General features: G+C 38.0%; 1 protein-coding gene across 27 annotated transcripts in view; it reads left to right on the plus strand.

Annotated features, from left to right (window-relative positions):
- The window catches only part of TLE4 (TLE family member 4, transcriptional corepressor), a 154,207-nt gene that overhangs the window by 34,454 nt on the left and 92,808 nt on the right, over positions 1–26,945 (plus strand). For 12 of the 27 annotated variants that reach the window (XM_024345703.3, XM_009456763.4, XM_009456769.5 and 9 more), the window contains exons 5-6: positions 6,288–6,350; positions 20,643–20,717. The exons of 2 other annotated variants lie outside the window; for them this stretch is intronic. In XM_024345703.3, coding sequence (XP_024201471.1) covers positions 6,288–6,350; positions 20,643–20,717 — 138 coding nt within the window. The remainder of the gene's footprint in view (positions 1–6,287; positions 6,351–20,642; positions 20,718–26,945) is intronic. 13 more of the 27 variants (XM_009456767.4, XM_009456771.5, XM_009456768.4 and 10 more) reach the window with 2 other exon arrangements.

Genomic DNA, 26,945 nt, shown 5'->3' on the forward strand with positions numbered 1-26,945 from the left:
GTGTGTGTGTGTGTGTGTGTGTGTGTGTGTGTGTGTGTGTGTGTTTTAAATACTTTTTAAGTTCTAGGGTGCATGTGCACAATGTGCAGGTTTGTTACATAGGTATATATGTGCCATGTGGTTTGCTGCAACCATCAACTCGTCATTTACGTTAGGTATTTCTTCTAATGCTATCCCTCCCCCAGCCCCCCACTCCCCAACAGGCCCTGATGTGTAATGTTCCCTGCCCTGTGTCCATGTGTTCTCATTGTTCAGTTCCCACCTATGAGTGAGAACATGCGGTGTCTGGTTTTCTGTCCTTGTGATAGTTTGCTTAGAATGATGATTTCCAGCTTCAACCATGTCTCTGCAAAGGACATGAACTCGTCTTTTTTTATGGCTGCATAGTATTCCATGGTGTATATATACCACATTTTCTTAATCCAGTCTATCATTGATGGACATTTGGATTGGTCCCAAGTCTTTGCTACTGTGAATAGTGCTGCAGTAAACATATGTGTGCATGTGTCTTTATAGTAGCATGATTTATAATCCTTTGGGTATATACCCAGTAATGGGATCACTGGGTCAAGTGGTATTTCTAGTTCTAGATCCTTGAGGACTCGCCACACTGTCCTCCACAATGGTTGAACTAATTTACACTCCCACACAGTGTAAAAGCCTTCCTATTTCTCCACATCGTCTCCAGCATCTGTTGTTTCCTGACTTTTTAATGATCCCCACTCTAACTGGTGTGAGATGGTATCTCATTGTGGTTTTGATTTGCATTTCTCTGATGACCAGTGATGAGCATTTTTTCATATGTCTGTTGACTGCATAAATGTCTTCTTTTGCGAAGTGTCTGTTCATATCCTTTGCCCACTTTTTGATGGGGTTGTTTGTTTTTTTCTTGTAAATTTGTTTAAGTTCTTTGTAGATTCTGGATATTAGCCTTTTGTCAGGTGGGTAGATTGCAAAAATTTTCTCCCATTCTGTAGGTTGCCTGTTCACTCTGATGGTAGTTTATTTTGCTGTGTAGAAGCTCTTTAGTTTAATTAGATCCCATTTGTCAATTTTGGCTTCTGTTGCCATTGCTTTTGGTGTTTTAGACATGAAGTCTTTGCCCATGCCAGTGTTCTGAATGGTATTGCCTAGGTTTTCTTCTGAGGTTTTTGTGGTGTTAGGTCTTACACTTAAGTCTTTCATCCATCTTGAGTTAATTTTTATGTAAGGTGTAAGGAAGGGATCCAGTTTCAGCTTTCTACATATGGCTAGCCAGTTTTCCCAGCACCATTTATTAAATGGGAAATCCTTTCCCCATTGCTTGTTTTTGTCAGGTTTGTCAAAGGTCAGATGGTTGGTTATAGGTGTGTGGTGTTATTTCTGAGGCCTCTGTGCTGTTCCATTGGTCTATATTTCTGTTTTGGTACCAGTACCATGCTGTTTTGGTTACTGTAGCCTTGTAGTATAGTTTGAAATCAGGTAGTATGGTGCCTCCAGCTTTGTTCTTTTTGCTTAGGATTGTCTTGGCAATGCGGGCTTTTTTTTGGGTTCCATATGAACTTTAAAGTAGTTTTTTCCAATTCTGAGACTTTGCCGAAGTTGCTTATCAGCTATGGAGATTTTGGGCTGAGACGATGGGGTTTTCTAAATATACAATCATGTCATCTGCAAACAGAGACAATTTGACTTTACCTAATTGAACACCCTTTATTTCTTTCTCTTGCCTGTTTGCCCTGGCCAGAACTTCCAACACTATGTTGAATAGGATTTAATAGCTAAGATTAGTTTTATGTGTTACATGTTATTAACACTTTTGTAAAATTGATTTTTGATAAGGTAAAAATGGAGTTGTCAGTTTAGAGAAATAGTACTACTTGAAAATTTTTCCTTATATTTAGTCTGGATTTTAAGTTAGAATTTCTCATTAGTCCTCTGACTTTTTAATCTACGGTCAGGCAAGATCAGTTTCGGAAGTTGTACAGTTTCTTTAGAAAATTTGGAACAAATCAAGGTATTTTCTGATTGAAATTTTAAAGAATTGCAGTCTTTGTTCTCTAGTGGTGAAGTGAAGTGATAAGGTTGCAAGATTTATTTGTGTTTATTCCAAAAAGTATTTCAGGCAGGGTAAGTAGGACTTCTTTGTCACCTTTTAAAAAAATGTTGATATTAAAGTGGATGAATGTATGTTCTTGATAAACATTCAATAAAATAAATAGATTCATCTTTAAAAAAATTTTGGCAAGAAACTGCTGTACAAAAAAACGAATGGTAAAAAGTTATTCTTCAGGAATGTTTCCTAAAACTGTAATTGCTTTAAGTTAGCTGCTGAAATGGTTTCCTAATAACGCTTTGTTATTCTGTTTTATTTCAACAATACATATGTAGTAATGTTGTTCCTATTTTGATGAGAGACAAACCCATCAGTTTTTAAAATCAACAATTGCTTTTGATATATCCGTTTGATTACTAAAATAAAGCTATTGGTACTTTCACCCAAGTTTATTATGTTTTTAAAATAAAATTTGTGTCTTTTTAAGGAAATCATATAGGCTGAAATGATCTAAATAAAAATCAGATTTTTATTGTATCAGGTCTATTTCAGGGAATGTAGTTAAATTCAGGTATAGGGTTAACTAAGTTTTTGTCTTTTAAATGATTAGTAAAATTTGTTATGTGATAAAGGAAATATGTATTTGGTATTGTGTGCGTTAGTATTTGTTACTTTTTAACCTAGTGATTGAGTTACAGCTTTCTTTTCAACACATGACATCACTTTCCCATGTTGTAAGATAGATGATAAATTTTCCAATGATTCTTGAGTGTTGGAGTATGAAGAAATAAAGGATAAAAGATTCTTTTCTGTGTTTTCCTGTTACGTTACTACCTGGTCATGCTCCTAGGCCACTGTCCATCAGTACTGTAGAGTTAGCCTGTTGACAGTCACATGTCATGTGTTGAGTGCGTACGTAGCCAAGGGGTTTTCGTAGAATGCCTTTTTTGTCTTTACGTTTTTCTGAGATATTTTAACCAAACCAAGGTTTTCTTTAGCAGGGATGGTGATCATTTTTATTTTATTTATTTTTTTGTTGGAGAATGGTGTAAAGGTGGGTAATTTTGAGAGAGAGGAAATAGAATGGTAGTGAGTTGAGGGTAGGAAAATACATCTGCAACTTTTATTGTTTTTTAAATGAGCATCTTGATAGGGAAGATAGAATGGAATTGTCAAAAATTGTTAATGTGTTTGACAAAGTGTGGCTGTCAGTATGATCTTTTTGTTACATTTTGACATGAACAATTGTCCTTTTATTGGGGCTGTTAATGCTATTTTAGAATATCATGAGCATCTGAAGGCAGTAGTTTAGCAGTGTCCATAAAGCATCAAATACCATTATAATATCTAGTAACCCTAACAGCAATATTTCAGAATCCCTGCCTGTTTAAATGGGCTATCTGTGAATGTACTTGCTCAGGGATGCATGACCTACATCACCTATAAATTTGATTGGAAGCTAACAGTACTGGCGTAGCCTGATGGATAGCAGATTAGAGCCCTGATTAACCATGTGATTCAAAGACTGGGAATATATTGTCTAAGCAAGATTCATCAGATGCAATCAGAATTTCAAGTGGTCAGATGAAATTCAAATGTGTGTTGTGGCTTTTCCTCCCCTATTGCTTTTCCTCCTAGGTTGCCTTTTTTTCCTTCTTTCCCCAAAGCTGAAAAATACTTCTTTGATGAATCTGCTCCTTACCCTAAAGCTGTCTGTCTGTTATTCATCAGAAAGCAGGTCGCAGTTCAGTGAGCAGAAGAAAAGATTTTAATAGAAGCTGTGCCAAGGGCTGTAATGCATCATTTTAGGGCCCTAATTACATTACAATGACAAATATCAATGGTGACAACAGCAATAACCTACATCCTTTAATGGCTGTGCTGGAAAAGGAGTTTGGGCCCCACACCATTATATTAGACTCAGTTTCAAAACATAGGCCATTAGAAGTGTGTGTCCACAGTGTTATTGGCTGATCGCTAAAGCCCAGTGGAAAGGCCTGTAAATAAATGATGCCTCCCTAAAGCTGGGTCCTGTGGGACAAAAGAGGCAAAATTAGATGACCATGGGAGCAGCAGTGTTTCCGAGGCAACTTTAGATTTCAAAGTGAAGAATGACCTGCTTAATTTTATGAAATCACACACACACCCCACCCCCCCACTGCCAATTAGCCTGACCGTGAAAATCCATTGGCATGACAACTTAAAGAAATTAAGAAGTCTTTTAAACAAAAGGAGATCTTTAACGAAAGTTTGGAAGGTTTCTGCCCTCCCGTTTCTGTTGTGTGTGTGTTAACCTATGTGATTGAGTAAAAAGGCTCTTCTCCTTTTTACATTTATTTTTAAGAAAATGTAGAATTTTTAAAAAAAATAGTTGCTCAGACTTAATACAGCCTAGGTCCAAAATTTTATTTCACCAGATGAATAAGTTTCCTTAGAGTAGTTTTTATTGCCTAGATTATGTAGGCGAACTAAAGAACTCAGTTTTCTTATGTGCCCACACATTTTTCAGCCCTCCTTGCAAGGGACTATTTTATTTATGTAAACAACATAATGAGGAAAATATGCTTGGCAGATGGTTCTAAGCATTAGAATCATCAGTTTGGTCTGCCCCAAAGTGTCTCATTATCTTTTATTCTCTCCCCCTCCACCTCTCCCTGCAAAAAGCTTAACAACCAAATGCCTTTGAGACGCTGTACTTTCAGCCTGGTGAATGCTACTCTATTTTCTTAGCTCACCCTGGAATTTCACCCCATAACCACTGTGGTATGTTCGTCCAGGTGGAGAGTGGTTTGGTGATTCCCATTGCAGCTCTTCATGGTGGCTTAAGCATTCTTAAAGGATGGCTAAATGCTCCATGGGGCCAGTGCAGTAAATTAAATCAGGTCAGCACAGTTGGGTCCTTATTCACTGCAGCTTATTGGTGCTGGGTTTTTGTCCATACTGTTAGGAATGCAGGCTGGAATGGAAAGCTTAGGTTTGAAACTTCATGGTGAATTTGTGTTTTCTTTTGGCTGGTAAAGTTTTTAAGGTGCTGGCATTTAAAAGATTGCATAGCTACACAGTTAGAAGGGTTGCTGATGAAAGAAGGAAGCCTAGATTGCACAAGTAGAGTGTCACTGTCATTCTGGTAATGACTTGGCAAGAAAAGGCATTTTGGGCCTCTCATAAAATGAAAAACTGACCCTGGATGGAATTTAAGAATGTCTTAGGGATAGTAATTGCTTTACATTTTCTGCCTTTCAATTCTTCTTAGCTCTCTTTCCTCCATTCCATCATTAAAATATAAACTATTTTGTATGTACGTGTATTAAAAAAAACTGTGTATTTATACATCACAAAATATACAAGGCACCATCTGAAAAATACAAATTAAGATAAACATTGGTAAAACTGTGGGTAACTTTTTAAAGAAAACATGTAGTGGTGGTTTTTCTTTTAACTTACTGTAGCATCTTATTGGTTTAAAATGTCTGTACTTATAAAAATTATTAGAGAATAGACTGTTCTTTGACATTGTTGGGACTTTTGCATATCCACAGTAAAAAAAAAAAAAAAAAAAGTTCCCAAGGATAGTTTCCAGATACATACAGATTGCTTTCTGCCAAGTGTAATAAGATTTTAGCATATCTCAACCTCTGCACACTGAAAACCTTGGTAGGACACATTTGGAAATTTTTATGGTTGAAGAAAACATTTTGTTCTCCAAGAATTTGTAAGAATCTGAATTAGCCAACTTTTTTGGGTTGTTTGGGTGCTGCTGTTTCAGAAGTTTAGGGTCTTGAGTTTAAAATCACAGCACCAATGTTTTTAAAGCAAAGGCCACAAATATAGAAATCCAATGATTTGCTAATTGATGGAGTTGAGATGTAGGAAAGAATGTATCTTTACTTATCTAAATTCTTAAGACTTAGAAGACTGCAGGTTTTATGGAAAACATTAGTATGAGCAAGGGTCCTGGTGAAGGCTGTTGAAAACTGATTTCCAGTCATGGAAATTAAATTCCATTTTATATTGTCCTGATGCTTGAAGGTTAACTTTTTAAGATGAATGCTGGTTAATAAATTGTGCTGTTAATGTGGCACTGTTGTCACTGCTTCCTTTTAATGGGCTTACTGATGAGATAGTTTTCCTCTTCCTTAGGAAATATGCCAGCCAAATTATAAAGTATGTTTTAATATCATCCTGTTAATATTTGGGGAATCTGTAACCAGCTGACTGTTCTCTTTATTGCTTTCCTTTCCCTTATTTTTTGCAGGCAGAGATTGTCAAGAGGCTGAATGCTATCTGTGCACAAGTCATTCCTTTCCTGTCCCAAGAGGTAAGGTAGTTGATTTTAGGCACTGGACTAGAAGTTGCCATTTTAGTGGTTTTGCAGAAAAGGGATTGTAGAACTGACTCTCTGGCCTTGCCAGTCTCTTGGTGTTTGTATTTTATTTTCATTTCTAAGAAACAGTGTTCTCACTCCAACTTGTATACCTTAGTAACTTTCTGTGGGATATAATTTAAATGTGTTTACATAATGGAATATTTTCTAGTTGGGCTAAGCAAAATTCAGTCGTTAAAATATTTTGCTATCTTTGTAGTGTTGCTCAGAATTATGCTTGTTTGTCATAATGGTACCTAATAGGGTAGATTGAAAAATTGCCAGGAAAACAGGAGCTTACTCTGTACTATTGTCATTGGGCATTAAGAATTGGCAGAAGACATATCAAATGGAAAGACTTTTTGTAGTAAACAAACTAATGAAGCTTTTGGCTAGCTACTTTTAAACATTTACTTCTTGTTTCCTGATTAAGTCTTTATATTATTGTACTTTTGGGAAAAGACCTGCAAGATGAACTCATTGAACTCGTTTCTCTGAGTGCCACTTTTCTCAAAATTAGGCTTTGGTGATGGTAGGCTTAGCACATTGCTAAGGCCTGGCATGCGGCTCACTAGTTCTCTTGCTCACCTACAGGGGAAGTGCATGCCATCAGCAAACAGGCACAGGTTGGAATAAAGCGATGCATTTCTAGTGCTTGTTGGCTTCCTTGTGGTTTTTTTTTCTCTCCCTGCTTACTTTTGGTAGTTACAAAGTTGAAGTGAGAATACTGGAAAAAGATAATTTTTTGCTTCTGGATTACTGAATGCCTTCATTTGCTCAGGTAAGATCCACTCTAAGAAGGAAGGAGCTAATGAAATATCTGCATGTCTTGTAGCCGCAATACTTTGTGCTGTGGGCTGAGAAGGCACAGAGGCACTTTTCTTCCTACCCTTTCAGTTGTTCTATAAGTGTGTTGTGTCACTGCTTTTCAGGAGAGAGGTTCATTCACCTGCTTGCCAGCGGGCATGTGCCGATGTTATGTGGCCAATATTTGAGCCTGCATGTGTATTACAGATATGCAGATTGCTATATATGATTTTTTTCTTTGGTCTGAACTGGGTTAGACTTGAGTAACTATGGGTACCCTTCATAGGTATATACTGGGGAGGGGGCACTCATATTCACAAATCTTGTTGACACTCTGAATTCACATGCTCTTTTGGGTCTTGATAAACAAAGGGTATGTTGTCTTTTCTCCTCCTTTAGCTGTGACCACAAAACCTACCACCAGTCATGTCCCCATTTGCCTGTTTTTACTTAGGATTTGCTTATGACTAGATTAGATGGCTTGGTGAATGAGAGTCAAGGGGTGTATCTGCATTTCTTTTGGAAACCTGACTGCCCCCTGCCTGATCCAGACTAGTGTGTATTTTTTACTTTAAGCAGCTCTGCTTTACGGAGATGGAGAATGGGAAGAATGTGTGACCTACAGAGCTGTAACCAGGCTGGGGTGTCATGTTCTAAGGTGACAGGGAAAAGTTCGAATTATCCCTGGGGTGGTATTAGACTTTGGGCCTCTGTAGGCACAGACCCCTGTATATGATCGCTGGTATGGCTTTGGTCTCATCACATTTCTGCAGGATCTGTGGGTTGTGTTCAGAAGTAGAAGGTTGTCTTGGGGATGTTGATGAAGCTGATTTGCCAGTGAGTTGTTTTCCCACATGAATTATGTTGTTTGTGTGAGCAGGCCCAGTGGGAACAGAATGTATAATGGTAGTGGTGCTGAGCAAGACTGGACTGAAATTAATTGTCTAAGGAAGTTGTACCTGTAGGTGAAAGCCATGGGGACATACTGACAACTCATTTGCTCTAGTCTGGGAAGAAAGGTGTCATACTTAACTGTTGTCATACCACTTAACTATTTATTTCCCAAATACTTTGACATTTCTTGGTTGAAATCCTTGACTCACGTATAATGATTTATGCCAAGCTTGTGCAACCCCAGGGCCTGTGGGCCACATGTGGCCCAGGATAGCTTTGAAAGTGGCCCAACACAAATTTTAAACTTTCTTAAAACATTATGAGATTTTTCTTTGCAATTTTTTTAAAGCTCATCAGTTATCGTTAGTGTATTTTATGTGTAGCCCACATAAAATGGGATGTGTGTGTGTGATTTCTTCTTCCAGTGTGGCCCAGGGAAGCCAAAAGATTGGACACCCGTGATCTATGCCATGGTTTTCTAAATGCTAGTTCTGTGTATATATTTTCTTTTGCTTACTTTAGATTTAATTTACTCATCTTTTTCTAGTTTCCTAAGGTATGTGTGTATCTTTTATTGTGTGAGACACAAACATGTTTGTTTCCTTCAAATCAGGGCATCTCTGATGTTTTTTATCTGAACATCGTCCACCTTGTTTCTTCTTCTGTGCATTCTGTGAGCATTGGACTCCTTGCTTCTGCCCTGAAGCCAGATGGACCATAATCTGGAGGGAGGGGAGGAGCAGGTTAGTAGAGGAAGATGAATTCTGTTTCCTGTCTCTTCAGAGGCATGGAAAATCACTCTTGCATGGCTGTGAGCATCACTGTGCCAGGACTGAAGGCTCTTAATCTGATCTTTTAACACCGGCTCTCTGTGTGACAGTCTCGCTACCAAAACGGCAGCTGCTGCATTAGAATTTATTTTAAAATGTTTTTATTTAAAAATTAAATGATCATATTTAGGAAAAAGCAAAACAATTCCTGAAGAGTAGTGCATAAGCTAACAGAACATTGGCTGGAGCGATTGTGAGCATCTGAAGTCAGGCTTTTTGGAGTTTGACAGGAACAAGGGGTATATTTACATACTGTTAGATGAAGTCTCTTTTTAATTTAGCCCCCATGTGTTGATTAATATACCTGCTTAATATTGCTTGCGTCTGGTTTACCGCATTTTTTTAAACTTAAAAAAAATTATATAGTACTGAATGATAACTATTAAATTTAGCTTTAACTTCAAGACTTTTTCTTTTTAGAAATGAGTTGTATAATTGTGTTCAGAAGTACTTGAAGTGTGTCTGTATATAAAAATCACAGAAAATATTTTCCTATTAGAGTTTACTAAAACATTTAAAAATATTAAAGCCAATATATACTTTAATAATGTGCTGTTGCACTCACGTACAACTGCTTCCAGCGTTACAGGCATTTGACAAAGATATTGCCAACTCTTGTCATTAAAAGTGAGTACTCATCACTTGGAGTTCATAGAATTTCACAGGATTCTCAATATCAGAATTTAGAAAAACCTTGTGAACCCTCATCTGTCCCAAGCTGTTCTTTTCTCTCACTTCACTTTTTAGCTTTTAGGAATGGATAAGACTCAAATTTATTCTTCAAAAAGCCATCTCAAATTTATTCTTCGAAAAGCCATCTCAAGGTGGTAAACGGGAAGCTCTTTTCTTTCCCTATTTTGGTCTCATTTGCAGGGGAAGAACTATAAATATCAACTCTGAGTTGGCAGTTCCATAAACAAGAGATGCCAGGATGATGACAGTTGGATCTGGGTCCTGGCCTCCCTATTACAAATCGTGTGGTTTACTCTAACCGGGCTAAGCTGGGTGACCTTTAGCAAGTGATGTGCCTCTCTAAGCCTCAGTTTCCTCATCTGTATGATGAAGTTAATCATAGGGTGAAACACATCCAATGTCTGTGAAGATTACTTGGGATTATACCCAGGTAGCTTAGCACACAATAAGCACCTACTGCCGTTGACTAGTGGGATTAACTACAGTAGCAGCAGTGGAGCTCTGTCTCCTCTTGGGAGGACCTAGAACCAGCCCTCCCTCCCTTTTCTAATCATTGCATTTGGGAAGAATGTGAATTGATTATCTTCCTCTCTAATGTCCTTATAGAAGAAAAAATGAAAATTAAAAGTGAACCCAGGGCCTTGAACTAGCTAAAAATCTATGTTTTTGTTTCCATTGGCAATTTTGGGATATGGCTTATAGACCCTTAGACCTCAGTGGGTCCTTAGTAAAACTGAGGATTGCCAATAAATATTGTATTGCTTCCAGTATCCCAGTAACAACTCCTCCTCCATCCCCCAATTCCAGGAACATATCTATGTAGAGAGTCTAAGGTGGACCTAAAACTCTACATCACTGTTACACCCTGGCAGTAAGGGACAGCATTTCTGCTAATTTAGAATTGGGCTAGCTCTCCCTCTTCACTAGCTTTGCATTGCAAAGTTGATCTCTCTAAGCCTTAGTATTCCTGTAGAATAAGGAGAGTAAGCCCACCTTTACAATGTGTATTATATGTATCAAAATGTAACAGACTTGGCATAGGGAGTGCCGTTTCCCCACCTGCTCTTTTCCTATTTTACTTCCAGGGAAATAGATTCTATTTCAGGTTATTTGGGGTCCTAAGACATTTGGAAAGGAATGACTTAGTAAAAACTGGGAAGAGTTCAAGGTAATATTTCAAACGAGCTGGCTGGCAGTCTTCCTGCAGAGTTAGCTAGGCCTTGCAGCTCCAGTAGCTGCTTCCAACGATGGACATTTAGCTCCACACAGGTTATCTTTCAGGAGGAAGGGAATTTTTTTTTTTAAGTAAACCAGTAGATATTTTTCTTAACCTGTTAGATTAAGCAGGAAATATTGTGCACTTAGTTGAGGACCTGTTGGAGGATAGTTGTGTTTTTTGTACTCTTGTTTCCCTATAAGGATCACTTTTAAAATAGGGTATGTTTCACAGTGATCCACAAGGTGTTCCTAAGATCTTTGAGAACCTCAAACTCTTGAAAAGCAGTAGGTCAGTAGGTGAAAAGTTTATTACGTTATAGTTGAAAATCATTCTCAAGGGTACAGTTGTATTTTTCAGAAACTTGTCGCTTCAGTAACAAGGAGCACATTCATTGGAAGAGCCACGTTAGGCAAGAGGCAGTGTAATAAAAGCTGGAGGTCAGCCAGACCCAGGACTAAATCTTGGCTCAGCCACTTGCTTTCTTTAAAATGTGGAGCAAAATACTTAACTTTTCTGGGCTGCAGTTTGCTTATCGGTATAATGGGATACCTGTACTGTAGGATTTTTATATGAGGATTCGTGACAGTGTAAAAGGACCTCACTGAATGTTTGGCTGCTTTAACAGAGATCAAAGGAACAGTGGTTTTTTCAAGAAAAAAAAAAAAAAAAAAGCTTGTTTCTCTCTCATGTAATAGTAACAGTTGACAGCGAAGCCATCTATAGCTAATTTGGTGACTCCACGATATTGTGAATTCGGTTCCTTTTATATCGACGTTCATCATCCTAGCACCATTGTGTCTTGCCCCAGCGTCAGCTGGCAGGAAAGAGAAAGGAATGGGCAAGTTATTTCCTTTTAAGGTTGCCCTCTTTGCAGTGGCCAGCACTTAGTTACCTGCCCACAGATAGTTGTAAGAGAGATACAGACATGTAGTCTTAGCTGAGTGACCATTATGCCCCCCTAAAACTTACACCAGTGTAAGAGAAGGGATACTGGGGGACAACTGCCACTTGCTTCCAGACATAATGCTATGCACAAAATAAAAATTATGGCTGTTGTTACTGCTAATGGTTTATCTTTACATAACAAACTCTAGCTTTGACTATGTAATTAGCACATCTCATGTTTTTCAGTTACATAAGATATAAAATAATGCATAGTTCTTGTTATAGAAGTCTCTTCCTTACCATTCGAATGTTGGAGAAGAGTCACCCATCAGGTATTATTTATCATTCATACATTCATAGGGGATGGAAAAGAACCTACATGAACAGTATGGCCTCTGTGGGCTGTCTATATTTGTGTTTCTTATGACCAGTGGCTTCCTAATTCTCATTTATTCAACTCATGGTCATTGTTACCTTTAGAGAAATGGCATTCATTTTTAACCTTGTTATTAGCAGACTTGTTTCTAGTCACTGGGTGCCAAGGAGGATGGACATTTTCCTCCTTCTCCACTCCTGTAATTCCATGACTGTTTTTTTTGGTGGTGGTGGTTGTTTTTTGAGTCGAAACAGAAGCTGAGCTGCTCAGAGGCTGATGGAGGAGCCCTGCAGGCTAGTCCTCACAGCAATGATGAGGAGCACACCTGGGGGCCTGCACTTGCACATGAACGGAGCTCTTTTTCCCTTGCATCAGTTATTTTAAGAAAATATTGGTTTAACAAATGAAATAAAGAAGACGTTATTCTTTTTACAATATTTAACAATAGTTCTCTGATCATTAGAATATTGAGAATATAAAAGGGAAATTAGGACCTAAAAATGGAAACCTTCCATTTTTATACTTATTTTACCTGGGGAAAAGGGAACTTCCATACCAACCTGAATGCTTTCTGGTGCAAATTTAATTTTAACTTAAAACTTGGTTTGTATTGCCCTGTTAGCTTTTCTAACACGTAGTACCAAGTAGTGTTTGGGCACTCCATTGCATTTATTTGGTAGAAAATAATAGTCAATTACATAATAGTGATAATATGAGTTTATTTGAATTATAAATCCAACAGGCTAGAAAAGCTAGTCACATCAAACGATACATAAACTCCTGTTTTGGACATGCCATAAATTTGGTCCATGTAATTTGATGGAAAACAAACCCCTTCTACTACATTGTGATATATGGGTATATCTCGGATGCTGTTTACTTGGGCATCTCGGTTAATATGGTACTGAATTACTTGGAGCCACATTTTGCATGTATAGAATAATTGTGAAATGAAAGTTGAAAAATGTGATCAGTCACTTTCATATTGTGCCTTCAGGAGGAAATGAAGAAAATACAGTGGTTATATGCACTGGTGGAAGTGTTATCGCCTTACAATTGTGCCAGGTTAACTTGTCTTATTGCTTGTTAACTTTGCGAGGAATCAATGGCTTGTGATAACAGGTTTGATATAGGAGAGCATGGTTAAAATTGCAGAGATCCCCTGGCAAGCATGCAGTGACATCCCTAAGACCATCTTCAGAAAGTGCTCGTGTTAAGTGCCAGCAGCCTGCACAGGGCACGTCTGCTTCCCAGTTGGAGCCATTTTGTCGGTCTTGGTAATATGTTATGACAGTGCCATATATCGGAAGAATGTCCTAAAATGAATAATAGACATGGATTGGGGCTTCTGGGGATTTGGCCCAGTTTTCTGATTTTCACATTAGGTTGTGGGCATGGGTAACTTTTCATTTAAAAAAAATATATTTTCTCATAATACTGAATGAGCCATCAGAGAGCGTAATTCTGTCCCATATTCCGTGGTTGACTGATTGGCTTGCTGTACCTGACCATGTATTTTGGTGACAATTGGCTGCTTGGTGAGATTCATCTGGTGGCATCATGGCCTGTTTGACCTCAAGAAGTGAAAGATGATTCTCAGGAGGTAGAACTTTTTTCCTGTGGTTTAAATGTGGGTCTCTATCCAAAGGCAGCAATGCCAACCTTTATCTGTATGTCTCAACAAATTAATGAGTGTTTGAGAACTGACTCATTTATTTGACTTTTAGTTAGGTAGTGATTAGATTATTATTAGTGGAGCTAAGTTTGAAGGTACCTTGAGTAGAGCTGCATTGTCCAATACAGTAGTAGCTATGTAAAGTTGAATAAAATTAAAAGTTCAGTTTCTTAGTTACTCTAGCTACATTTCAAGTGCTCAGTATCCACCCATATGTGGCTAGTGGCTGTCGTATTATTAGCACAGATACAGAACATTTCCAACATTGCCCAAAGTTCTGTTGGACAGCAGTGAATTTGTAGAGCTTACCTATCCGTGAAGAATGCCCTGTCCCCATGTAAGTGAGAGTGGAGAAGGCAAGGCCAGGTAGGCAGTCAGTAATGTGCTCCTAAGAGCTTTAATCCCATGTTCCACAGCTAAAATTGTTTGGGAAGCCAGGTATACTTATTTACTCTCTCTAAGCTTTGTGGTGCTGAGATAACCTGCAGTTTACCGGGTATTTGCCAAATTAAACCTGTGTTTGTGTACGTGTATGTATGTGTCTAAGTAATATCTAAAGTAATATCTAATTTCTTGGGTGACTGTGTTGGGCTGTTCTTGCATTGCTATAAAGAAATACCTGAGACTGGGTAATTTATAAAGAAAAGGCTTTATTGGCTCATGGTTCTGTAGGCTGCACAAGCATGGCACCAACATTACTTGGCTTCTGGGGAGGACTCAGGGAGCTTTTTTTTACTCATGATGGAAGGCGAAGTGGTGAAAGCAGAAAAGGAGAGAGAGATTGAGGGGGAGGTGTCATACACTTTTTAAGGGCCAGATATTGTGAGAACTCACTCTCTGTTGCGAAGACAACATCAGGCCATGAAGGATTCACCCCCATGACCCAGACACCTCCCACCAGGCCCCACCTCCAGCATTGGGAATTACAATTCAATGTGAGATTTGAGTTGGGACAAATATGCAAACTGTATCAGATTAATGTTTCTTTGAATACTGTATAGGAAAGGCTGATTTGGGGAGATTGGGTTAAATTTAAGTTGATTTGTACTAGCAAATTTATAATAGAGTTGCTGAAAAAGGCTTTTAGTGGGATTTTGTATCCTGACTTAGCAGACATGGAGTGACACTTTCACTTGAATTTGATCTGCTTGGCCATACCTGGAGTATTGTGCACTACAAGGAGACTAGCCAGAAGGATGGATGAGTGGGCTAGAGCCCATGACACAGAGAAATTGTTGAGTGACCTTAGGATGGTTAACCTAGAAGAGATAAAATTGAGAACATGCATTATGCATTTTCATATACTTGGAGTGTCAGTCAATGGAGGAGAATTTAAAGACAAAACTGGGTCCAGTGGGGAAGAATTAATGGCAGGGTAGATTTCAACTTAGTATTAGGGCTCATTATCCCAAAATGGAAAAAGCTTGTCCATGAGGTAGTGAATTCCCTTTCACAGGAGGTGATCAAGGAGAGACTGGTTAGGGTGTGACAGAGGAGATTGATTCATTGGATAGAGTAGTGGCCTTTGGGCTGTGGTTGGTACTGTAGTTCCGCCATCCCAATCTGCTCAGCCCCGGCAGTGTTTAGAAATTTGCGTGCTTTTGGTGATAGGGAGAGTCTTTTGTTGATTGGTTGGTTGGTTGATTGTTAATAGTGCCTGGGGTACTCTGGCATCTGGGTCTCATGGTCTCTAAAGGCCTTTTCCAGTTCTGAATTTCTATGAGTGGCTTGTTAAGTACATGTGGCTAATGGCTTCTATTAGCCAAAAGGGCATTTGGTCCAAGTTCGGGCCTAAGTATCTTTCACCCTAGAATATTGCAGCCCTCTAACTGTTTACCCTTCAATCTGGTTTACCTCTCTGCCATCCACCTTCTTTACTTTTCCCAGATCCATCTTACTCAAATGCAGAACTGATAGCACACAGCTGCTTAAAATTTTTTAATAACATCTCATTTCCTACCAGGATAAAGTCCAACTTTTTTGCATGTCATGCAAAGCCCTTTGCTGTTTGGCCTCCTCCTGTCTTGCCAGAATTCATTTCCCACTAATACTTGGTTCTTTAAAGCATTTCCATGCTACACTCATGTCTTCATCCATTTTCCTTTATTTTTCTTTGTGTGCACACCCTTTCCACTTTAAAGTGTTCTTGCTTATGTGTCTTATCATACCCAAGAAGGCCCTATGAAATTCTACTCTGCTTGTCTGCAGCTGTGTCCCCTACCTGCTCTCCCTCTTCCAGCCACACAGACATTCTTGCTCTTCCTATAAGGCCCCTACCCAGTTCTCTTCCCTTTGCCTGGAATTCTTTTATCCTCATTCTTCATCTACAGAATTCCTGGAAATCCTTCAGGTCTCAGTTGTCAGGTCAGCTTCCTAAGGGAATCTTCCCCTAGCCCCAATATTAGATTAAGATATTTCCCTGATAAATGATTGCGTAGCATCCTGTAATTTTTCTTATGGAAATTATCCTCCAGTTGTAATTATAGAGCCTTTTGAGCATTAATTCACTGACTGTTTTCCTTGATAGAGTTTAAATTCTATGAGATCAAAGACTATGGTTCTTGTTCCTTACTCTAACCTTAGTATCTCCCTACCACCGTGCCTGGTGCCATAGTAGGTGCTTAATAAATATTCGAATGAATGGATGAAAAAAACAAAGCCTTCCCAGATGCCGCGGGAAGTGCGCTGGCCATTTCCTCCTAAAACTTCTTTCTGTTTTATATCCTGTATTCCTTTAAGATGTGCTCTGTGTATGAGTTCATCACGTGAGAAGCAGGGCCATTGGTCTTACTTTCACCTCTCCACATGTTGGAGACTTTAATTAATATTGTTCATTATGAGAATCCTAGTTTATTTTGTTTCATTTTATATCTATCTCTACCCTTATACTCTTTTACTACCCCAGTCAATATGGGGAGTACTTTTTAAATGTTTTTTTAAATTTTTAATTTATAAAATTTTGAAGCATACTTTAAAAGTAGAGAGAGAATATACTGAACCTACAGGTACCCATACTAAACATCGGCAGTAATCAGCATTTTGTCTTTTTGTCTCATTTATTCCTTAGGGGAGTTCTTTTGTTTTTGTTTTATTTATTTTTTTAATTCTGAGGTGTACTGTAGCTTTTTATTACGGTTTTTTATTAGAAGTACTGCATCTGTTGCTGTGCCCTAAAACATTGGCATGACAGGTATTCTCATCATAATACCTTCTGAGAAATATATATTAAACACCTACTATACACATATTACTGGTTTGTTAAGGTCTGCTTTTTAGCAGGCTTTGTTGGACTTATGATGGAAGTAAGGCAAGTGATTTAATGTACAGAATTTCATTTTACTGGCCCTTTCCCCTGCAACCATGTTTGTATTGCTTAAATCACTTTTTTAAAAAAATTATTTTTACTGAGGTATAATTTACACACCATAAAATTCCCTAATTTTAAGTGTATGGTTCAATACTTTTCAGTAACTTTACAGAGTCGTATAACCATCACCACAATCTAAGGGTTTTTTTTTTTTTTTTAGAATTTTTTTAAAATTGTAAAGTACAGCATTTTAAAGAATAAATAATTGGGCATTTGTTTTGTCTCTTCAAAATCCCAGTTAGAGGTCCCCTCTCTTACCCTTGGCTTACTAATATGTTCTTAGTGGCATTTCATTTGGTGGTACTGGTGGCGCATTCAAACAGGACACTTGTATCTGAGTGAGCAGCTGGAGCAGTAAGAATGACAACACTTGCTCTCTGCAGATTGGCTGGACCCACCACTCTGGTGCTAGTGCTGGCTTGGTGGCTGAGGGAACAAGCAGGAAGTAGAAGAGGAAATGAGATGTGGGTGGAGTGGGAAGAGAGGACAGATTGGGGAGGGGAGGGAAAGTGGAAGACAAGGCAGACATAATGGGAAAGCCCTCATAGTTCTAAGAAGATGTGAAAAACTTGCTGTTTTTTTCTGAGTGAGAGCTTACTTGTTAAAACCCGAAAATGGAAAAAAAAAAAAAAAAAAAAGCCTCCTGGGTCAGTTTATGGGAGTACTTTGGGCTTCCTTGCATGTTCATTTTTCTCTTTTGTGTGTAATCTTTTGACCCTTCTTCCTGTTTGGGTTTTAATTTTCTCACCTTCCCTGGTGGGTGCTTCCTCAGGCTGTGGTGTAATGTTACATGGTGTGGCTGAGTGAGCTAATATATTAGGGTGTTTCTGGTGCTTTCAGAGCACACAGGGGAGGAGGCATTGTTTGCCTTAGGGAGCTTCTATTCAAAAGGTCCTTAAACAGTGAATGATTCATGGGTTGTAAGCAGAAATAGGGAAGTAGAATTCTGAACTGCAGGTAAAGTTCAGATACTGTATCAGCCCACAGCCATTGCCATCAAAAAGGAGAAGCTGAATCATGACTTCCATTGTCATTTTAGCTTTATAGCAGGAGTTTCTTTAGGCTGTCAGAGTTATGGCTCACTGGTGTGCGTTTCCGGTTTTCTGAAAAAATGCACTTGATTTTAATGCCAGTGCGGAAAGATATCCCCTGCTGCCTAAGGCATCTTTGCCCATTTTAGCAATTGGAATCTAGTTCATGAAGCAAGTGTTGAACAGTCTTCATGCTGGAATGGCACTAAGTAGATGTATTTTCCATATCTCCGTCTCATGGAAACTATTCTTTGAATACTTGCAGATAATATTTCAATAATAGGGAGAATTGGTAGAGTAAGAGCTTTAAAACTTTTGTTGAATGAATGAATGCGTGAGTAGAATGAATGATACCTGTGTTGGATGTGACTAAGTGTGGTCCTTTGTTTCAGTTCCGAAGTTTTAAGTTTCTTTTAAATCTATTTCTTTTAAGATTTAAAAGAAATACCTGAAGTTCTTAAACTTGAGTTCTATGTTTTTGATCACTTTTAAATATGCAGCCCTTCATGATAGGAGTTAAAACACGAACAATTTGCACATTTCCAGAAGAAACATGTTTGTTGCATTCTGTATGTCCTTCCGGTGTCTACACTAACCGATATCATTGTTGAGTATAGGAAAGTAAAAGGTGGAAAATCCCATGAACATTTCTATCCTACTTTTTTTTTTTTGTTTTCCAAGTACTGCCATTTCTCACCATCTAGAGAATCAAATTGTCTTAAATGTGAACATGAGCTCTGTGTTTGGCACATAGTAAGTGCTCAATATACATACATGGTCAGGTTGGCTTCAGGGGAACCTGAAATGACAATTGCTGGCCATTTTATTGACTGTGCCCTTCTATTCCTTCTAATATTTTCAAAATCCCTTAAGATTTTTACTTGCTTCAGAGAAAGAAATTTTTTTCTTCCATGTTAGCAAATATTATAAGGAGTAAAAGAATGGAATGGACATATCTATAAATAGACTTTTATATTTATATAAAATATATAAATATATATTTATATATATTTTGGGATTGCTTCTTAAGCTCCTGCTTTGAAAATGGAATGCATACAATTTAAAAACATTAAAAAGTATATAGTTTAATAATCAGAGTCTATTAAAAGCTTAAGATTCAATGGTCTATTATTTGACATTTTTCTTCCCATTAGTCATAGACACAAAATACACATTTCTATTAGGAAACCAAGAGTGAAAACATCACATTGTAAATAATTAAAGTCGTTTCCTTTTCCACCTGGCCTCCCCACTCCCCTTACACAGCTCAGAGGTGGAAATAATGGTCACCCTCGTTAATCTCAGTAACTATATTTGAGGATTTTGGAATGGGGGCCAGGTGGTTCACGGAGAATTCCACATTGAACTGATAGCTCTTTGTATGTATTAAGCAGTGTGGTAGTTGAGCTTCATACTCATCTCAAATAAGTGAAGAAAGTTAGCTAAATTTCTCAACTGAGATTAACCAAAATAAGACTCTTCAGATGTGCAGAGGAGTACTTGTTTCACAGCGCAGTTCCTTTGGTTCTTCATTCACTAAACCAAGTTGAAAGAAACCCAGTAAGACTGATTTTAAACCAAAATTGACTGTAGATACTAGAGTGGTCAAATGTTTTAATGGGAAATAATATTTAGATAATATTTGGAGGGGGTAATTCTTGTAAGCACTTCTGTGTCTAAATATATATGAGTGCCCCCATACAGAGACTTCCATGCTACTTTTTCTGTACAAAAATTACTAACATCAGTTCTTACTTATTCTCACTGGAACTGAGTTGTGGATGGAGGGATTTTCCTGTACTGTCCGTCCTAGTTTTTCTAAGAAAAAAAATTATCGTATACTTTTGTGGGCTTTAGTTTTTCTGTTGGATTTAAAAGAAATACCTGAAGTTCTTAAACTTGAGTTCTATGTTTTTGATCTCTTTTTAGTCCCTATCTCATGATAGGGGTTAAAACACCAACAATTTGCACATTTCCAGAAGAAATATGTATGTTGCATTATGTATGTCCTTCCGGTGTCTTCGCTAACCTTTATCAGGAGAAAATTTAAAAATAATTACTTCCAGGAAATAATTTTTAAAAATTTTAATGTAGATAGCAAAGAGAAAAGGGAGTGAGTACAAAGAAAGCAAGTGGGATGGGTTCTGTTTTGTTTGTTAGTATAATAGCAGATGGGTGGTCCAAGTGTGCCATAACTTTTAAGTGAAATTTAAGCTGTTGTAAAGGAGCATTCTTCATGGGGTCACAGAGATGGTACCTGCAGTTGGATGCCCAGTGACTCCTCAACTTTGTGGACCCAGATGTACCCTAGACATCTAGTCATCCATCACCTCAGGCTTGTATTGGAAACCTGGAGATCCCCCAAATGCTGTTTTGCATGTAACTGAAGTTAGAGGACATGTTAGGAAAAGCTGTTCTTGACTGAGTAGAAAACAAATAATTGTATTCTGTTTCTGATCTTCATTTATAGCACCAGCAACAAGTGGTGCAGGCTGTGGAACGGGCCAAGCAGGTGACCATGGCAGAACTGAACGCCATCATTGGGGTACGTGGCCTTTCCATTTTAGCTCTGATCTTAGTGTTTGTCATCAGCTCTCTCGCTCTCTCTTTTTACATTTTGTTCCGCCAAAGGGGCAAAAAGCAATAGATGACTACAAAATGAAATTAAGCACTTTGCCTTCAATCTCCTGTGAAATTTGATGGCTGCCTCAGAAACTTTGGATCACATTCTCACCAATTTAAGTGGATGTGTTCATGAAAACTCTCCTCTAAGGAGACTGGATAGCTCTTTTTCATATTTCTTTTCTTTGCAATCAGCTTGTGTTGCTAACCTAGGCCAAAAAAAAAGAGATATAGATTGCCCTGACATTAAAATGACCTGGTTTCTTTTTTCTTTCCTTGAATAATCATGTAGAGTATCTTACTATCATTTTTAATGAGGTGTACATTTTCACATCTCCCATTCTACTTATTCTTCCTTCCCCTGTCATGAGTGGCTCTTATGGGTTAGTGTCCATTTGAAATAGAAATAATAGATGAACTACACTTTATTTTTTAAAAAATCAGTGGCCCATTTAGAAAATCCTTCCTGGCAATAGTGGCATTAATGTTGCATAGAAATTGTGCTGGAATTCATGGATTTGGGCAGTCACTTCAACTCTGCTTATATATGTATGTTTTTTCTTTTTCTCAGATTAATGTAACAGGCAATAAAATAATGTGCTGAAACTTAGAAATAATAATAAAGGCAAGAAATCACAGCTGTAAAGAGCATAATATTCACCTCTCTATTTATGCAGATTGTACAAGCAGTTCCTTGGGTTATTCTAATGAAGACACTACAACTGTACTTTCCTCTTTCTGTCCCCTCCCAAATACTTTCTTTTGTGTATAGATTATACACAAAAGTCTTTTTTTTTCTGTCAGTGTATCAAACACACTTTGAAATGCTAATTATTTCGTTTACTTTCATTAAAATTCAAATTGCTGAGTGAAGATGTGGATAAGGGTCGCCTGATAATCAATCTGAAGTGAAGATATTGCTTCAATTATTCCTCTGTCTTTTAACAAGGAAATCAGAACTCTGGGATCACTGCTGATGCTGAGGGCGCAATAGTCTGATTGTAGCTTGTTTTTTAATGGGCTATTTGGAGCTCTATTTTGTGTCCCTCTGACCAAAAAAAAAAACCAAAAAACCAAAAAAAACCTGGTAGGAAATTAGCAGATGTAATGAATGGAAAAGAGTGACCTTTATTTCCTCCAGAGTGCCCCTTGGAAACAAGAGGCTGAATCAGAAGAAGCCATGTAGAATCATGAATAATGTTTGTCATACATTTTCTGTGATGGGCAGGGGAAGGGACGGATAGTAGAGATGAATACATTTCGCAATTGGTTTTCGTTTCCAAAAACTCCAGGAAACAGCAGTATATTAAATTTTTAAAAGTTGAGAATGGTTTAATTTTAAAGTTAAGTGTGTGTGTGTGTGTGTGTGTGTGTGTGTATATATATAGATAGATACATAGATATGTATAAACCAGCTGTGCTCCATTGACGTGTGTGCACAAGTGCAGGTGTTGTATTCACTGTGGATATTTTTGTTACCAAATCTTCCAGGGGTCAGAAGGGATAGAACCTACATTTCTCTACTGTCTCTACTGTTTACCATGGAGAGAATGTGCAGAGTGATCCCTGATAGGAGAGGTTGCTGGGTCATTTTTAGCTTAGCGTTTACTGTTTGTATGAATGGCTGAAATACAGATAGCCCTCCTGCCTTATGTGTGATTGGCAGCCTTTTCTAGGAAAACGGAATGGATTATTATTTTTTTTTTTCCTTTTTTTGAGTCTTTTAATGACTGTACAGTGGAGAGATTAAGCTAAATAAAAAACACTTTGTTTATGTGTTGATTGTTGCTTAATATGAGGGAAGATATAAAATCACAACAAGTTCCCTTCACTTCACATCAAGAATATTTTTAATATTGTTTTATATTTATTCATTTTTATATACTTTATTTGTAATGGAATGGCCGATTGCCTTTTCTTGGGGAAATGAGGATTTATTAGACTGCAGCCAAGTTACTGACATATTGTGTTTATATGTATTTAATTATTAAAATAAAGCTGACTTAATTTTGTGACCTAAAAACTTAAAGAACTAACTCAGCAGTACATTCTGTCAAAGCAGCGTTACGTGCTATCAACGCGGCATATACTTGGATATAGTTGGATATAGTTGGATCTGATGAGTCTTCCAAACTCTTGGTATCTGAGCAGAAAATGGAGTCAGAAATCACATAATCTGACTATTCTGGAAAATAGATTGCAGAAATAGGAAAACAAACCCAACAGTTTTAGAGAACCACAAACCAAGTGAGAAGGAAAGAGCTCAGTTACAAACTCACTTGACAAATTTTTGCTGCTGAGGTTCTCTTTGTCTTTTTAGCCATGGTAGTGCTTGCATCCAGTAGTTTTTGCAGTTGTAACATTGTAGTATTTTAAAGGCACTTGCTGTTCTCTGTCCCTTGAGCATAGATGGCTGGCTGAGTTGGTGGCATTTTGACACACTACCAAAAACAACTAGGGGTCAGTTTTTAGATTTTTGTTACTTGGTTTTTAGAATGTAGTCAGCAGTGATTTTCTGCACTGAAGGAATGACAGTTTTCCTTTGAGAGGCAAAGACCCATCTAAGCCCCTGCAGACCCTCATTTATTTATCACTACATATGTGTCTATTTTATATGTATGCACACCATCCAGACAAGAGCAAATGTTCCCAGATTTAATGAAATCTGATGAAGCACCTTTTTAACTCTGCAATATTATTCTACCTTCATTGGTAAATGAGCCAAACGAGTGATCCATGCAGTTTAAATGCAAAATGCTGAAGTGATCCCGAAACCTGGAGAGGCGGCTGTTCTCTTGACAATAAGCTGGTTGTGTTTAATGGAATGAAACACAGTTATAATGATTTCTTTCACAGGTCATGTTCAGTTTAAAACTGTTGATAGATTGAAATAAGTTAAATATCATTTATCTTTTATTTATAAGGAAGAAAACCAGGAAAATTCCTGTGTTGGTTTCCCATCGTTGATATTTTGTGTTCTGTTTTGAATTGGTGATATTACACATTTCCTTCAGGCCTTCTCCAAGTTTCCTCAGTTGGGCTAGGGGAACGTTATGGATCTAGTTTGATTTTGTCATGTGTCCTGCTAGCCACTGTGTTTTTAAATTAGAATCTCTGCGAGATCACACTGTTGGAACAACACACAAATTGTAGTTTTAAATCAGTAATATGATCTAATTAGAAATGATGTTTTCATTTCCTGTATTATTAAATTGAGTCATCTGACTATCTTAAAATGCTTTTTAAATCCATTACACTATATAATCAGTACATGCTGTGTGAATGTGGTTATGCTTAATAAAGGAGGCTGACTTGGAACCTCATAAGAATTTCACCAAAGAAACTACCATTAAGAAAAAAAGTTTAGTCAGTGTGAATAGTGGAAAAGAAAATGTTTGGCTTATAAAAATAGACGATGTGGGTTCCCTTGGAAACCCCCTAACCCACTTTTTAAACCTAATTCTGAGGGAAAAAAAAATGATAGAAATGTATGCGTTCGGAAAAAAGCACACCCCCATCCCCAATAAACCCTTAGGAAACAGGTATGCCATGGTGTTGTAGGAATTGCAGTTTAGCACAAGAAATGCTGAACCTCAATTTTTAGCAGTGACATTTTAATGATAGGAAGTCTGCAAAATTATTTGCCATCAATTGTGAAGGCAATAACAAGCCTTGGTGGTTTTTCACACTCTCTGTGTTAAGTGCTTTCAGAATGACAGCGTAAACTGTGTTAGAGAACTCCAAGGAAGTAAAACTGATTAAAATGTTCATGCTTGAATGGTGCTGATGGAATAGTTCATTTGGACTTTCTCTACCTCCTGCAGCTCAAGCTGAAATATTAAAATTCAGTGGATTTAAATCTCTTTCCTCTCAGCTCAGGAAAAAAACATTACATTTTAATAGGTTTTAAACCCATAATTCATTGGTTTGGAGCAGCACTATTAAATCTATTTAAATATTACTTGTATTACTAAGGAAATGATTTAAATGACTTTGCCTTTACCATCCTATGTGTTTGAGTTAGTTTAAAAAAAGAAAGACAATACCTTTGCGGTCCCCGCCTTAGTATTTTGTTTTCTTGTCCTTGTCATATGATTGAAACTTAAATGTATGTGTGTGTGTGTGTGTGTGTGTGTGTGTGTGTGTGTTTTCTACATTGACAACGTGGTAAGAGGGTCTTGCAGTATGACTGTTTAAAAATGTATGTCTCTTCTTTTCCGTTATAGATTTCAAAACTGCCATTTTAACTTTCAAAGGCATTTGGATGAGCCACCGTGGTCATTTTCCTTGTATTCTTTTTAAACAGTTTAGCCATTAGGCAGAAAGGGAAAGATATAAATATGTGGGTATATATAAAAATGTGTGTGTGTGTGTGTTTCCCTCCCTTACATTGCAAGTGTAGGAAATATACCCCTGTGGATACATGGCCTCCAGTAACACACAACTTGAAATTAAATTTAAAAATTTACGTTTTTTTACAAAAGTATTCTTCCTGGGCCCACCGTGTACCCCTCAGTTCCTTTCTCTCTAGCCCTTGCCACTACAACATGTGTCCCACAGCCTGACAGCACCTCCAGTCAGCCATAGCGCGAAGTGCTTGCTTTCCCCCAGTGCTTTGTGGGAAACCTTTGTGGGGAATCCACCCTTCACTTACACAAGCACAGCCTGGAAAGTGCAGGAATTACAGCTGCATTGGGTAACCCTGAATCCCACAGGGAAACAGAGTTAGTGGAATGCTCCCCGCATTCTCTGGGGGAGACACCTGTAAGATGCCTTCTATGCTACTCCACAAAAGGTTCCAGTAGGATGGAGCTTCAGTTGCCCACAGTAGTGATAGGCTAGATAATACATGTTTATTTTGAGTTTTCCCCCTTCCGTGGTTCACTATTCATAGGCCCGTACTCCTGTTCTGTGATCATTTCAAAATTACCTGCAGCCAAGCCCTCTCCCTCCACTTTCCCGGCAGACACTTAGGATTTGATTTCACAGGCCTCAAGCTACTTAAGGGGGCTTTACAGTGTAGGTAGGTAATTGTAGTCATGTACTAGAGTCAGGGCTTGTTTTCTGATGTGAGTTCTGTGCGTAAAACATATTTAACAGCTCAACTGTACAACTCAGCTTTTGTGTTATTTTTTAAATAAATATTTTTCAGTAAACTTACAGGTGAGCTTCTCTATCTTGTTCTGCTTCTTGCAGCTGATTACTATTGGTATTTTCTAGCTGTATGTAATACAGAATGAAATTAAAAATGAGCTATAAAATAGATTTATCAGAGATTGTTATTTCAGCTTTGTTACTGTCTTTACTGAATAGTGTGCCTGGAGCTTAAAGGCTTTATAAAACATGCTGGCCACTGTCTGTGTCGTGTACACACACAGCTTGCACAATGGGGGAAGGGGCTGGCTTGAAGATGCACTCACTTGGAGGGCTTTACTCACCTGCATTCATCAAACACATGGCAGGAAAACCAAAGCAGTTTTACATCACATTCTTTCTTCTTTATCTTCTGTGGGTGTGCCTGCCCCTCACTCTTTTTCTTTTCTGAACTGGTTCATTTGCCATGGAGCAGGGGACTACATTATTGAATGATGTATTCATAATCTAATCTTTCTGCTACGGTTTGATGAGGCTCTAAGAGGCAGTAATTTCCCTTCTCTCATAACAAAGACTCTCATATATTTAAGTAATTTAAAAACTCTGCCTGCACTTCAGAGACGCCCAAAAACCACTAGGTAAGGAATAGGATTTCTGATTTGTGCTTGTGATGTGCTCTCTGTTATTTTCTATGACAAAGCTTCTCTGGAAGAAATTTCTAGAAGCCAGTCTTATCAATCCTCTCACCTCCAAAACTGGGACTAGCCAGCAATGCTGCAATTTTTCTTTCTGTTTGGAGCTGAGCCATCCTTTCCTTTCCCCCAGTGAATGCACTTCCATCGCTGTAGAGTTGAGTTCAAAGTGTTATAAGAGTTGCAGAATGTGTCTGGGTAGATGTATCTGAGGAAGGGATATGGGCATTGGCTTCCACTGAGAAGAAAGTAGTTCTCCCAGATCCACCGAGCTCGGCAGGCTGAGCTTATGCAGAGGTCTGAGGAATGGTTATATAGAAAAACAGGCTAAAACAGAGAATAAGGCAACCTGCAAGCTTGCAGTT

The sequence above is a fragment of the Pan troglodytes genome, chromosome 11 (assembly GCF_028858775.2).
Source record: "Pan troglodytes isolate AG18354 chromosome 11, NHGRI_mPanTro3-v2.0_pri, whole genome shotgun sequence".
In the NCBI taxonomy this organism is placed as follows: domain Eukaryota; kingdom Metazoa; phylum Chordata; class Mammalia; order Primates; family Hominidae; genus Pan; species Pan troglodytes.